Raw genomic sequence first — 15,258 nt, forward strand, 5'->3', positions numbered from 1 at the left:
TCTCTCTCTCTCTCTCTCTCTCTCTCTCTCTCTCTCTCTTTCTCTCTGTCGCCGAGCCAAGTCTTCTCAGCTGGATATATTTCGCGACGGGACGCCGTCGCGACGCCAAGACGCACCCGGGTCTTCGTTGCCCGATTCCCGCGCTGGCACGCAATGCGTGCGGTTACAGCAAGGATGACTTCTCGACGGAGCACACGTGGAGCGAACGTGCGTACTACGTGCGTGGGTGGTAGCGTACTACTGAGTTTCACGTTCGCGAAAAGCCAATCCCTACTCACCCCCACCGCATCGCATCTAGGCACCCTTCCAGGTCCTCTAGCACCCTCTTTGCCGCCCCCTCGTTTTCCACCCTAGACCCGCGCGCGAGCTCGACCACCTCTCTCTCTCAGTCTCTCCCTCTCTCCCCCTCCCTCTCTCTTTCTCTCTTTCTCTTTCTCTCTTTCTCTTTCTCTCTTTCTCTCTCTCTCTCTCTCTCTCTCTCTCTCTCTTTCTCATTTTTTCCCTGTCAGTTCAAAACGGATTTGCGCTTTTGCTCGCTTCGGCCGACACTGTACGTGTTTTTGCAGGATATGCGAGCAAACATTCCGATTTATTTTAATCAATAAAGTGCAAAAATGCTTCCGCGCCATTCGTTTGCGGCTGATGGCACCAGCATAACTTAGCCGTGCTCTCTTTGCTCCGCTCCGCTCCCGAGTATTTGCGACCGAATCTCCGATGTATCACTCGATCTTACTTCCAACAAGAAACGAATGATTATTTCGTATTGTTTTATTGAAAGGGATGAAGCGGCGTTTGAAGAACGAGCCAGCCTTTGAAATCTTCCCCGAACCTTTTCTCCAGGAGATAATGTCGCGATTATTTCGCTTTCTCTCTCTCTTTCTCTCTCTCTCTCTCTCTCTCTCTCTCTCTCTCTCTTTCATCGGCAGTCGCGTTGTCTCTCGGCCGTTTCAACATTTTACGTTTTGTCCACGAGCAGAGAAATACAGAAGCTTCTCTATTTTTATAATGAGTCAGTCCTAATCTCCGGACGGTGCCTCGGTGGAGAGTGCTTTCCGTACCACCAAGTTGGTATTAAGGACACGCGAATCGTCGGGAGTAAAATTGAATTATGTGTTCAGCTTTGTAGAGAGCAGGGGAGCCGCTCTGTAATAGCGCCACGAAATATCGCCACGAAAACGCAAAACCTGAGGCATGAGTCGCATTTTTCTGTCCAACGCTGAAAATTGGATTCGCGAAAATTACGTTGATTTAGATTCACGGCGGAAAGGGACTCACCCACCTGGCCCGCGAGAAAGATCGTTTTTACCGCGCGAAGCGCGACCCTACATCCTCCCTACGAACTTTAGCGAGTAAAGTTTTTCGCGCACCCTTAATGCAGCTCTTCGCGTCCTCGATTTAATCCGAGTCGGAATGAGATCGTTAAACGAACGATAAGCTTATCGGGACGAAACGAATCGTGAACTTTTCTCGAAACTTTCGGTTGCTCTCCTTTCTCTCTCGCTGGCCCTTCATTCGTCTTCTTTTTACTGGCGCTTCGCCGAGGCCCGCAATGTGGTAAGCGATCGTCGTTGATTCTTTATTGAAGGACTCTGGCGCTTCTGACGAGCGGGTCATTTACAAGTGGCTGTGACGATAAGGGCCGATTAGCGGCCGGCAGTTCTCATTCTTCTCGAGAACGTCGAGAGACGATCTGCGATAAATCGGACAGACGTTTCGCCGGAAAGCTAAGTAGATTGCTCGACAGACCCGTCATGTGACCCCGAATATGATATCTGTGGTCGGGCTAAACGAAAGTCACAGTTTTTTCGAGATTGCAATTGTTATTTCGCGTTTTGACGACCGGCAAAGGGAAAACGGAGCGGAAACGCGCACGACAATGTTCACAACCGCGCGCGCTGATTCACTGTCGCGCGGCTCGCTAAATTCATTTTGCGCAAATGGCGGCACTTTAGCCGCGAACTCGGCTCATATCGGCCAATGAATCTCGGAGATAAACGCACCGATAGAATTTCATCCATACGCTCGTCGCGGGTCCGGCGGAATTTCTGCGGGCACGACCGCGGATCTTTCCTAAGTTTCCCGTTTCGCGAGCGCTTGAGATTTCCCAATGATTTCAGATATTAGCTGCGATTCAGGCAAATTACGCAGTCGACGTGTCTGGGCGGAAAAGTATTAGTGCCGATCGACAGTGGCGGCAGCATGTTGCAGGATGAATCTGGGTCATTTCCGCACGACCCCCGGAATTTTTCTTGTTCCATTAAGCTGTAGTCTATTGCGTCCACATGACTCTTGTAAATCACGAAAAAGCGCCGGAACTTCTCGGTATTTCTTTATTTTTCTGACCGACATTCGACTCGATCTTGGACACGCGGTGTACAAACGCGCTCTCCTCCCTTTTTTCCTTTCTCTTTCTCTCTCTCTCCTTTTCCTCTCTCGTTTTCCCAAGTGGCAACTAAGCGAAAGAGCGGTACAGTTGATATGCCAACACTAAGACCATCGAACGCACGGGAGGAATGATAAAATCCTCAGATTGCAATTTCGCGAAATCGCGGTCGCGCGATCGCCCGAAAATCCAAGTGACGACCGGGGACCGCTATCGATGTGAAGAATTAACTCCCTCGTAATTGGACACGACTCGGTGTTTCGCGGCCTTTAATACGGTCTCGGCGCCGGTGATTGATCGCGAGCGATAAATCCAATCGCAAAGCGGGTCTCTCGACTCCGAGAGAGAGAGAACCGTTGGAAAAAATGTCAAGACAAATGGGTAAGGAGAGACGGGCAGAGCGACGAGGAGAAAGGAGAGTGCGGCGCGAAGCAGCGCGCTTCGAGAAGACAGCGTGGTCGGACAGCTCGGCTCGGAGTAAGATTTACCAAGCTCTGACGGCGAAATAAATGTTTGCTGCGCGACAAATAGAGCGACGCTGTCGCGCTTTAAGCTGCGAAGCGCGTTTAAAAAGCACGTCATAAGCGAGACGCTCGCTACTCGTCGCTTTAATAGCGCCGGGGAATCTCCGTCGGAATTCTGACGGTCTTATTGTATCTGATCTTATTAAATGCCCCGCGTAAGTGGCATTTTTCGGATGTAACGCGTCTTCTCTGACATTATGAATGGACAAGCGTGTAATTGAAGACTCGCTCACGCAAAGCGCGGTCGGTACGCGGCCTCTCGCTTCTTCAGGAAAGAGAAAAAATCGGGAGTTTCCAGTTGGGCTGTATCGTGATTAATACACGACACAGCGCTCAGCTCATTCCCTTTAATTGCGACGAGAGAGAGAGAGAGAGAGAGAGAGAAAGAGACAGAGAGAGATCAAGAGTTGAACCCTTTCTTGCGGACTTTAATTCGCAATGTATTCGCAGTCCAAAGGGACTAGAATTGTGAGAATGAACATCTAATACCTAATATTTTTTCCATCTAACATCTTTTCGATATCTCTGACCGAAACGTATTTAAAACCACAAATGTAAAGGTATACGTAAAATTATATTCCATCGCGATATTGATAATATTGAACTAATATTGAACACTACTTCGCGTTATTCCAAGGATTAGGGTCGCCAGGCATAGCCCTGATTTACAAGCTCTCTCTCTCTCTCTCTCTCTCTCTCTCTCTCTCTCTCTCTCTCTCTCTCTCTCTCTCTCTCTCTCTCTCTCTCTCTCTCTCTCTCTCTCTCTCTCTCTCTCTCTCTCTCTCTCTCTCTCTCTCTCTCTCTCTCTCTCTCTCTCTTGCTCTCGCTCTCTCTCTCCTCCTGTATTACGCTACATAATATCGAGATGCCAGAAATATAATTTTAACGCGCGCGATTACTGCAGCCCTTTATCGTTAATAGGGCCAACTTCATTACATCACAGATCGCGCGACTACGGTATCCTCGAGGCGTGTTACATAATTCAATCAAGCTGTACCGTACTTGATCCCAGGCTGCTTACAATCGGGCTAGGGCAGAGCTGAGAGAGAAGTTTTGCGAGTTTCCTCGGCGTGCGCGACGGCTGGGCAGACATTGGGGCGATGCCAGCCCGATGAGTGTTGCACGAGTGTTGGCGAGCACCGAATTCCGGAATGAAGCATCCTGGATGAATATCCGGAGCTGTCGATATCTAACTGCTGTCGGAGAGTGCCCGAGTGCCGATACCCGAAAATTTTCAGTGACGAAGGCGGGGCGTGTCGCGCGCTTTAATACAATTTTCGCACGGCCTTTCGATCCCCCCATCGATCGATGCTCTTGCGCCCATCTCCCCTGCTTTTTCTCCGAGTTTTCCAACTCGTTGCGCGCGCGCGGCTATCGATACGCGAAGGTGAGTCATGTCCGCAAAAAACAGAAAAGTAGAGGAGAAATAACGGTGGAAATAATCAAGAGCGAAATATCACCGCTGTGACAGATAATGTCGCGAGCAACCCCCCCGGGCCAGGGGGCTGGTGCTGCCTGTGTTATTCGACATATACAGAACAGACGACACTGCCAACTTTTATTTGGCTAGACTAGCCGGCGCCCTGGCTCCAATAGTCTGGCCGTTACCACTAAAGGGGGACACGGACCAAGTGGGGGTGGATTATCGGCGGGCCAGGCAAGCGGCGGCCCCGAGAGCGAGAGCGAGAGCAACGGCGGAGCCGAGCGAGGAAGTGAGCGAGAGAGGAACGGAGTCGTAGAGATATCGATTCATCCAAATCCACGGCGGTGCCAGTGCAAATGGGTGCATGGACCGGCGCTCGCCATCCATCGCGATAACAGATTACATCGCGTTATGTTGTGCAACGGCAGTTCATCCCTCCCGTTCGCGTCCCGTTCGTCTCTCTCTCACTCCTCTCACTCCTCTCTCTCTCCTCTCTCTCGCTCTCTCTCTCTCTCTTTCTCTCGTTCTCTCTCTCTCTTCTCTCTCTCGCTCTTTCCTCTCTCTCGCTCTCTCCTCTCTCTCTCTCTCTCTTTCTCTCTCTCTCTCTCTCTGTCCATCTGTCTCTCTCGTACTCGCTCTACCATCTCTCTCGTCGATGCCGATGTAAATTCCATTATTGGCCGACTGATTCCGCCGCGTTAAACGCGGCGACGCGTGTATATCGGAGTACTCTCGCATTTATAGAATTCGAACGATGCTCGCTCGCCGAGTACGGCCGCCGCCGCCGTTTCTCGGCTGAGAATGGATTCCCGAGGGTTCCGAAGCCGTGAAAGCATCGCCGAGAAATCCGAGAGACTTCGTTTTGTTCCAGCTCCTCTTTACGGGCATCTTCGTACGAGCGTGAAACACGATGTCTGATATTTCTGCGTTTAAAAACGGGAAGTAGTGGCGCGCCGTGGAGGAAAATGCACCCGGAAAATCGCTCGCGTCTCTTAAACGTTTCGCTCGCAGCTCGATAAAGTGCTTGAAAGTGAGCTCTTCGATAGAAAACGGGGGAGAGATGAGCGGTAGCTCGTCTCCTCTCTTCCTTTCGCGCGCGCGCGCGCACACGTGACATATATACGTAATTTGGTTTACAGATAATTAGTATATTCTTATCGTATCCCCCCGAACGAACGCGACACAATATCGACGACGCGGAGGAGCTCTCTTAATTCAACAGATTAGTCGATTTCCGGGAATTTCCGGTTGCCAATCTGTTCAATGCTGAAATACCGTCTGCCTTCCTTCATTTCCCGATAATTTTAAAGGTTACACACAGACAAAAAAGAATAATTGAATTCCTCCCGAGAAAATAATCGTGCTGTCAGCAAGCTGGCGCGAAATGAATTCTCATAGAATCGGTAAAATATTTGTGTCTGTGTGTGTGTGTGTGTGTGTGTGTGTGTGTGTGTGTGTGGGTGTGGAACGACTTCTATGTCTCTCTTTCTTTCTCTTCTTCGCGACAGATTAAAATTCGAAGAGACTCGGAGAGAAAGGCGGTTGGTCAGTGATTTTCCTCACTAGGTATTACATTAAACTGTGTCCTCTATATAGATATAGCCCAAATACACGCGTATATATCAGGAAGATTCGTCACGCATACGACAGCGAAAGAGAGAGAGAGAGAGAGAAAGAGAGATAATTCGCCGATGCTTTTGTGCGCCCAATGGCCATAAATTGAACTAACCTATCGGAAAACGAATGCGCTTCTCGTCCGCATCGATCGCAGCCGAGAATTCGTCCCGACAAAATCGTCCGAATCAAAAAGGGCCGACCTGTTAAATTCGCATCGCAGGTTCTTTCGCTTCACCCGCGAATTTTGCTATGCAAATTAATTTGCGTGTGCTGGAAATAATAGCCCAAAGGGACTCAAGCGCTGTTTTTGTCGCGCTGAACGTTTATTGCTTCGTTTTCATAATGAGTCTAAGAGGCACTCAACTGCTGTACAATTTGCGACACGGATTAGTGTACGCTTGACCAATGCCAAGCAAAAAAATATCTCAAGTTTATACCCTCTCCTTTTCTCTCCCGCTAGACAAACGACTCTTAAATCTTTTGATGGAACCCTTATTTTAACAGAAGAAAAGAGCATCTGCTTTATCTTACCTCATCCTGTCTGGAATGAACTCAAACGAAAGGAGAACCTATTGATACAAATGTAGCCGTCAGGGATGATCGATACGCGCAAATCTGAACGTACTAAAGTGGATAAGCCTTATCAACCTTAAAGAAAAAGTACAACGATATTGCGATAACGTGGTGTAGAAAAACGTTTCGTCTAATGACGGCACGCTATAGATACCGTAAGTACAGCAACGGAGACGCTATCTCTAGTACTGAGGAGCCGACTAACTCGCGCTCTGTATATTTTATCAACAATTCCGTTTGATCGTTTATAACAGTACGAACCGAGCGCACACAAGGTGAGATCCGCGAGATGGTATCAACGGCTCCTAATAAGCAACTCCTTTCGGCGGTATGTAGGAATTAGATGCACCGTGAATGGAGGTTGCTCTTTACCTAAGAGAGCATATAGAAGTAGTAGTTAGCGCATACACAATACAGATATATTTTCGTGCAACAGGTGGCCATCTACGACGATTCAAATTAAACGTATTCAAAAGTCGAGTTGCGTGTCTAACAGCTTCGGTTTATCGATGTTTCATTCTTCCTTCAGCGCGCGCCTTACTGAGTGTACGTTGTCGCGATAGCGGTGTCACTTCACGTGTGCCTCATTTCTATTTATTTGCAACTTTTACTATCAACGCTACTGTGATTTCATCGGATTATCTGCGCTCTACCAGTTGGCCATAGTGATGCAAAAAAGATGCAACTCACAAAATTGTGGTTTTTGAATTTTTGTTACCAACGAGTCGCCCGATGAGTCGGTAACGAAAAGGATCTAAATCCAAATTTTACGGGCGCCTAAAATGAATTAAAAGGTAGTTTTTATTTTCTGTTAGTTGCGTCTTTTATATCCATTTTGTAGGGGTTAAGCTTGTCAACGATAAACCCTTCAAGAGAAGAGGATCGCTTGTCTTCTTGAACAATTGCGAAGAATATCAGTGCTACCTATACTTTCCAAATCATGTATCAAATTTCCATCTGCATTTTTCTCGAAACGTATATCAAATTGGCCGGATCGTTCTTGGATAACTATCTCTTCGAGATTATGTCCCGCACGTTGACTATGTATAGACTGGCAGGGATGTAAACATGGCGAGTTAATTTCGCGCATCCCTAATCCCTGCCTTACGAAGATAATTTCCAGCTTCTGATAATTAGTTTAGCATGTGTACGTAATCTATATTCTTATTTACGTCTGATCAGCAGGGAGTTCTAATTCCGTGACGCAATAATGTCACCGACGCGTCGTTATTTTCGGTCATTAAGGACGATCGTATTCAAAGTACACCGCTAAGAGTATCTGCATAAGATACGATCTCACTAATGACTCCCGCAATTTAAGGATTTAGCATAACAACGCAAATCCTATCTCACCGGCATACGTTGAAATAATTCGTAAGATTGTAACGCGACTTCTGCAATACCTTCCCCGATGACCCGGAATAGCTCGGGCGTTTAATTACGCGCTCTCTGTTGTCGTTACGCTCGAGATACCATGTGGCTTCGCGAAAAATGTACGACTGGAGGAGAGTTTTAACTAACTAAAGGAGAAGAAGAGGGAACCACTCGATACAATAAAGCTATCCGCTTTAATTAATGCGCATTGCTCCGTGCCCGTCCCGCGGGCAAATTGCATGATTCTCGTCTGGTGTCGCGCTGCGTGCCAGGAATTCGTGAGCGGAATCGCTACGCAAGGTGACTATCGAGCGGTTTATTTCATCAGGTCACACGGAGAGACGGGGTAAGAAGCCTGGCCCGAAATGCAAATTCCCTCGGCTACAGGGCCGTTTACGAGATCAACGCACCACTTGGATTAGACTAAGAGCCTAAGCCTGCCCGGGCGTCTCGCGAAAAGTGCGAACGTCGAGAGATATTCCTACGCTCGCTCTGTCCCCGCACCTTTCATTCTGTTCGCGCGCACACTCGCGCGGACTTGAAATGAGGGATCAAAGAACATCATATCACAAAAGCGATAGCGTGTGACGATACACTGAGAGAAAAAAATAGTTGGAATAACTATAATCTCTCTATATTTTATAGTTCGTTTTGACCTCAAACATATATTTATAGTTCATCTAAACATGAAGATATAGTAGAATGAACACAGATTTATAGTCACCATCTTATTACTTTATATATATGGTAAAGCACCTTTTGGGAATATAGTTACATGTACCTATATTTGCCAAATATTCCAATTGTATTGATTATATAAAATAATTAATTTCTCTTACCATTCAATATTTGTCACCTTACCATATTTTTTATTTCAAATAATTATAATTTTTGGTAAAAATTTTACACGAGTCAGTTATACTATACTTATATTGTAAATATTACAAATATTATAGTAACATTTACTATAAAAATTATATTCCTAACTATAATATTTTTACTATGCCATTATAGTTCCAAATATCATATATTTTTCTCTCAGTGTACGATAACGCCGCGCTAAGGATATAATAAACCGATTCGTGTACCTCTCTGGACACTCTCGTTACACTGGTTTAAATGCAAATATTTTAATACAATAAATACAAATATTTAGGTATAATAAATACAGATGTAATAAATATTTAAATATCTACACCTTCATCATGGAATATACGCACCTGACTAATATTGACACATGTATGTAAATGGAACTTGTCAAACTGAACACGAAATTTCCCCAACATTTCGCAAACAACTACGTAATTTGAAATTATTAATGAAAGAAGATTGATTTCGCGCGCGATTAGCTCGTGATGACGACGTCTGCCATCGTGTGCATTGGATCAAACTGAAGAAAAAGGTTCATTTTGCAGACGACCACATCGATTCTCAACTATTAATTTAAAGAAGATTGATGCACAGTTGTCCACGATAATGCACCGATCCTCCTTAATTAATGATTCAAAATTTTACGCGGTTGTTTGCGAAATGATAGAGGAACTTTGCTCCTACCTGCACTGAGAGAAAAAAATAGTTGGAATAACTATAATTTCACTATATTTTATAGTTCGTTTTGGCCTCAAACATATATTTATAGTTCATCTAAATATGAAGATATAGTAGAATGAACACAGATTTATAGTCACCATCTTATTTCTCTATATATATGGTAAAGCACTTTTTGGGAATATAGTTACATGTACCTATATCTGCCAAATATTCCAATTGTATTGACTATGTAAAATAGTCAATTTCTCTTACCACTCAATATTTGCTGCCTTACTATATTTTTTATTTCAAATAATAATAATTCTTGGTAAAAATTTTACACGGGTTAGTTATATTATGCTTATATTGTAAATATTACAAATATTATAGTAACATTTACTATAAAAATTATATTCCTAACTATAATCTTTTTACTATGCCATTATAGTTCCAAATATCATACATTTTTTTCTCAGTGTGCACGCAACGGATGTATTAATAACTGTCAGCCTGTCTATATATTCAATATATGTGTATACATTTCACATTGAAAATTTAAATATTTGCATTTAAAGATTGAGACAATAAGGTCGGTATTCATAGTCGAATCTTATTTCAAGACCGTCTTAAGTAATATCTTAAGATGCGAATACGGCTCTGTGATTGGTTCATGACGTCTTAAGATAGTACTTAAGATGATCTTAAATATAAGATCGGACTATGAATATTGGCCTAAAAGTATCCAGGATCTCAAGCACGCGTCCGGACATTGGCGCTTTCGCCTTACTGTTTTTTCTTTTTTTTTCACAATAACGCAACTATGTATGTCGACAACGTACATGTAACAGACAGAGTTGCGAAGCGTTTTAACGAACGCGACGATGAATCTTTGAAGAGCGTTGCCTTGTTACTGCACGAACCGCGGTTACGCGCAAATCCGACGCGATTTTCCGTTCGCGTTGTAACAGTCGGAGTGCGACGTTGAAGCGAATACACATCGGGCACGTTAATTGGACGCTCGTTATTTTTCACTCCGGCCCCGGCAGCCGTGGCTTGGAGAGAGTTAGCCGTTCGGAGAGGGTTAGCCGTGATATCGGAAAACAATCAGAAATTCACCCACACCGGCGCGGCGCGGCGTCTCCCTTCACCACGTTCAATCTCGCCGCGCCCTTGGAAGAGTCGCGGAGGAACACGGAAGAGCGTCTCCGCGTGACCTCGAGTTAATTCTCACCGTATATCCTCCCTTTCGATATTTCTGACTCCCTTTATCCGTCTCTCTCTTCCCGGCACCCTTATCTACGCCGTCTCGACGCCTCGTTCCTCCTCCTCGCCGTTCCGTCGATTCACGACGAGGAGGAAAAGCGCGAGAGTCAGGTGCCAGTTACCAGCGAGGTCGGCGGGCGATATAAAATATGGCCTTGTAAGGCAAGGCGCTTCCTCTCCTCCTCACGGAGGACCGAAATAACGTGCCTCGTCGTTAACGAGTCGCCATATATCTCCCGGATTCTGATCTCCGCGCTACGTAACCTAAGCTATCGCGCGAACGTCGTCGCATCGATGCTCCCTTACATGCCCGAGCAACTTATATGCGAAATATGCGATCGAGTGTCGCGTAACGATACGGAATGTGCCGGTGATACTTGACGTAAGACGATACTTGGAATCGCGTGCCTAATCTACGTCGAAGCGAGACGAGCGCAAATACGTTACTCTCTTAACCTTTTCGCTGGCACGTTTATTCCACTGTTTGTGCCTCGGTGGGCAGAGAAAAAAGTCGGAGAATTTTTTTGAAAATTGGTGTACAGAAGGTTTTTGGGTCGCTGAATACGATTTTGAGGTCAGAATTGTAAAATTCAAAATGGCGGCAAAGTACTTACTATACTTATGCTTGTGGTGTGTTGCTTCTAATATGTTTCTTGTAATGTCATGATATTCGATATTATAAAATTTAGAATTATGAGTTCTCAAACAAAATCAACGAATCCCTGAAAGTCTTTATAACAAGTTTCAAAAGACTATGGATTTTTCGAATTTATGATCCGTCATATTGGATCCATCATATTGGTCCGCCATTTTGAATTTTACAATTCTGACCTCAAAATCGTATTCAGCGATCCCAAAAACTCCTCTATATCAAGTTTTAATAAAATCGAACAAGATGTTTCATTTTTCGAATATAACGATCCGCCATATTGGATTCACCATTTTGAATTCTGACTTCAAAATCGTATTCAGCGATCCCAAAAACTCCTCTATATCAAGTTTTAATAAAATCGAACAAGATGTTTCATTTTTCGAATATAACGATCCGCCATATTGGATTCACCATTTTGAATTCTGACTTCAAAATCGTATTCAGAGACCCCAAAAACCCCTATATACAGAATATAACAAAATTTGCACCATTGAATCGCAAAATAAATGCATGACGCCAATTGCCTATGGCGTCATTGCCTATCTAGGCACGTTTCTCTTTTACGCCAATTGGCGTCATTGCCAGCGAAGGGGTTAAAATGAATCAGTCAAACATCACTGAAAACAGTGAATATATTGCTGATTGCAGTTATAAATATAACATTGAAAGTACTCAATGCTATACTCATAAATGATATCAGTGACTATTCACTAATTCACTTTAAGAGAGTATATATTGAGAGAAAAATTTGGTATTTACAACTATAATTATATAGAGAAATAATTATTATAAATTGTGGTCAAGACAACCATTTTTTAGTCAATTGTACTATCATTTTAGTAGTAATAATCTTATATGTATGTTACTACTACTATCTTCGTGTTGGAACAACCAAAAAATATAGTTGGTATCAAATTGGGTCTCAGCTATATTTTTTTATTGTTCCAACACGAAGATAGTAGTAATAATATGCATATAAAATTATTATCATTAAAACTATAGTACAATTGATTAAAAAATGGTTGTCTTAACCATAATTTATAGTAATTATTTTTCTATATAATTATAATTACAAATATCAAACATTTTTCTCTCAGTGTAGAATTCCGAGCGAAGCTTTACTCAATGTGGTCTAAATATAGTCTATAATAGTTTATAATAGTTTATATAATAGTCTATAATATAGTCTATAATATAGTCTATAATAATCAATATTTTGATTTCTCGCAGGAGAAGCCAATAGAGCCTGCCCGAAGAATCACGTATTTGAAAATCTCATGAGATCAAGGAGATTCCGGGAAGGACTGAATCCAAGATGGACCAACATCATTCGTATTCAAGATGGATTAATCGAACATGGATGCGAGTATTCTCAATATAGTCCTCGCTATATCGCGTGAGAGGTGAGAGAAGTGTCTTTTCTCTTAAATACTACCGTCTCTTCGATGATCAGCCGCTGTGTCCATTCTGCCACTTGATAGTCCAGAAGCAGAGTGGACATTGTGTCTCATCGTCGGTGAAGCGAAAATGACCACGGAAGTATAGAGAGGGTGCTTGGAACTATAAGATTTCAAATGGAAAGAGAGAAGGAAAGAGGAAGAGATTCGTTCACATGTAAAATAACTCTTTTATGTTCAGAACTATTTCAATTGTTGTTAAGGTCAAAAGTGATTTCGACAGTTGATGCAACATTGCTGTACACAGAATTGCATATATGCCTAGCTATTCCCTAGTCATGTGTGTCCTAATCGAGAGTTACTAAAAATTTTCGAACTAATATATTCGTTTCTAAATAGTCAAGGGGAACAATTAAGGGGATAGTCAATTTTTAGTAACTATCGATTAAAACACACACATACATAGTTAGGCATAGCCTCTGTATGCAATCCTCTGTATGTATATTTTGATATATCGGAAATATAGAGAAAAAAATGAAAGTTTTAAGCCCGTATTAATAATCATTACTTGAGATCTGCTTCAAGTGAGATATTAAGGTTTGAATTTAAAGTTAGATGCAAATCCTTCTGCTGAATCGCAACTGCGAATGTAATGTCGCATATATCGTATGATTCAAGTAAAAAACTCAAATCTGATTCTGAATTCGTATGAGTATCTCACGCGGGATAAGTTTCAAGCAATGACTAGTAATACGGGCTTAAGAATGTTCAAATTGCATCCTTTTATTTCAAGAACAGATTTCATCTCAAGGGGTTTCTCTCAAACGATCTGTTTCCTTTTTAGGTTCTCTCTGGAAATACCTGTCACCAGTTTTCACACAAAATATAAGCAAAACGAACCATCGTCATTAACGCACGGCACGAAGATACGTTACTATCATACATTACAGGTTACTAAGCGCGTTTATTGTCAGCCTTATTATTACGAGCGACAACGTGAGATGCTTTCGACCGAGCGAGGTCGAAAGACGCGCGATCGATCGGAGCTCGGAGCCAGGCGTCGCGCGCGTTTTAATTTCCATCCTGGCACCTCCTGGACTCCTCCAATTTCCGGTCCATTGGTGTGAGAGGAAGCGCGGAAGCGCGGACGCGCGAGGAAGCGCGAGAGCCGCGTCCAACGTCCCGTACCGACGAGATAATAATTCATAACGCCGGCAAAAAACAGGGACATTTTTCTTCACGACCGTAAAAGTTCGTACTCGCTCGCTCGCTCGCCGAAATTTCGAGAGGTAGATTTTCCCTCTTTTATCGTGGCGTAGTCTCCGCGGTCGTAAGCTGGTAGGCGCTGTGACCTACTATTCCGCGCGCGCTCTCGGCGTTTCGCCATATTTCATAACGCGCGAGCACACCGTGACGTACGTCGCGTGCAGACGAACTATAATAATGGACGCTACGCTTTTCGGAAAAGTGCAGTAAAAGCGACTCGCCCGTGCCCGCCATCCGTGTATTAATGACGTCGCGTTGGGTCAGCGCAGGGCAGCGTGAAGGCACGTGCCAGTTGAGATTTCAACAAACACGAAGACGCAACGTCGCGACCGGAGATTACTTTTTGGCGAATTTATCGCGCTCAACTCAACGGACATATGACGTCCGCAGTGCACGAGCGCCTCTAAATAAAATGTCCGCGCCTTTCCCCCCCTGACACCGCCGTGGAAGTCACCGGTGACGTGTGTAACGTGAGCTGTTGTGCCGTGTGTTGTTCGCATTGTGAATAAAAATAATCACGTGAGCCATCTAATCTGTTTCCACCGAAAAACGAATTTCGAGTGGACGCGAAACCACGGAATTGGCGTTACCCGACGTAACTCCGCATTAAATGAGGGTGGAGACGGGAGGAGGAGACTTTTCCACGCCGCGGGAAAGCGGGGCACCGATTTGTAAAGCTATGGGGGAGCAGGTGCACGTGAAAGGCGGGCGTACACTAACACCCTTGTGGTCGAATTCAAGCGGGTACATTATCGCGCGGAAAGCCCGAAACACACACGCGCGCGAAACCAGAAACGAGAAGCTGAAGAAGAAGAGGGAGAGAGAGAGAGAGAGAGAGAGAGAGAGAAGCGAGAGAGTAGACGAAAAGCTGAAGAAAAGAGAAACGAGACGAGGCAAGAGACGCCTTTGGTGTATTTGGCTCCTTTTTCCCGTCTGACAATAAAGGAGCGTGTGCGATACATACGTCTCCACTCGCGTCGCTTACCATTCGATAAAAACGCGGCTTACGCTCATTAGATTCAACCAAACCATCGACGTCATTACCTTCTTAAGCTCGTTATATCCGTCGTTATATAAGAAGAGATCTAATCATGATATGGCATCTCGATATTTTTCGACGTTTGTAACGAAGCAATGCGTATTCTTATTCCTTCTCAGTTCTTATTCTCTCTCAGTTTCTCTCAGTCTCTCTCTCTTTCTCTCTCTCTCTCTCTCTCTCTCTCTCTCTCTCTCTCTCTCTCTCTCTCTCTCTCTCT

At 44.2% G+C, this 15,258-nt stretch overlaps 2 protein-coding genes across 6 annotated transcripts in view; one reads left to right on the top strand and one right to left on the bottom strand.

Annotated features, from left to right (window-relative positions):
- LOC116851037 overlaps positions 1 to 15,258 on the bottom strand; it is a 108,806-nt gene that overhangs the window by 80,847 nt on the left and 12,701 nt on the right. The gene's annotated exons all lie outside the window — the stretch shown is intronic.
- LOC116851061 lies at positions 12,643 to 13,955 on the top strand. The gene is made up of 2 exons (XM_032830093.1): positions 12,643 to 12,742; positions 13,581 to 13,955. Exons 1-2 carry the CDS (start codon positions 12,696 to 12,698, stop codon positions 13,861 to 13,863), a joined length of 330 nt encoding a protein of 109 aa, XP_032685984.1. The 5' UTR covers positions 12,643 to 12,695; the 3' UTR covers positions 13,864 to 13,955.

The sequence above is a fragment of the Odontomachus brunneus genome, unplaced genomic scaffold (assembly GCF_010583005.1).
Source record: "Odontomachus brunneus isolate Ranch 3 - 2012 unplaced genomic scaffold, Obru_v1 Obru_scaffold_006, whole genome shotgun sequence".
Classification (NCBI taxonomy): Eukaryota; Metazoa; Arthropoda; class Insecta; order Hymenoptera; family Formicidae; genus Odontomachus; species Odontomachus brunneus.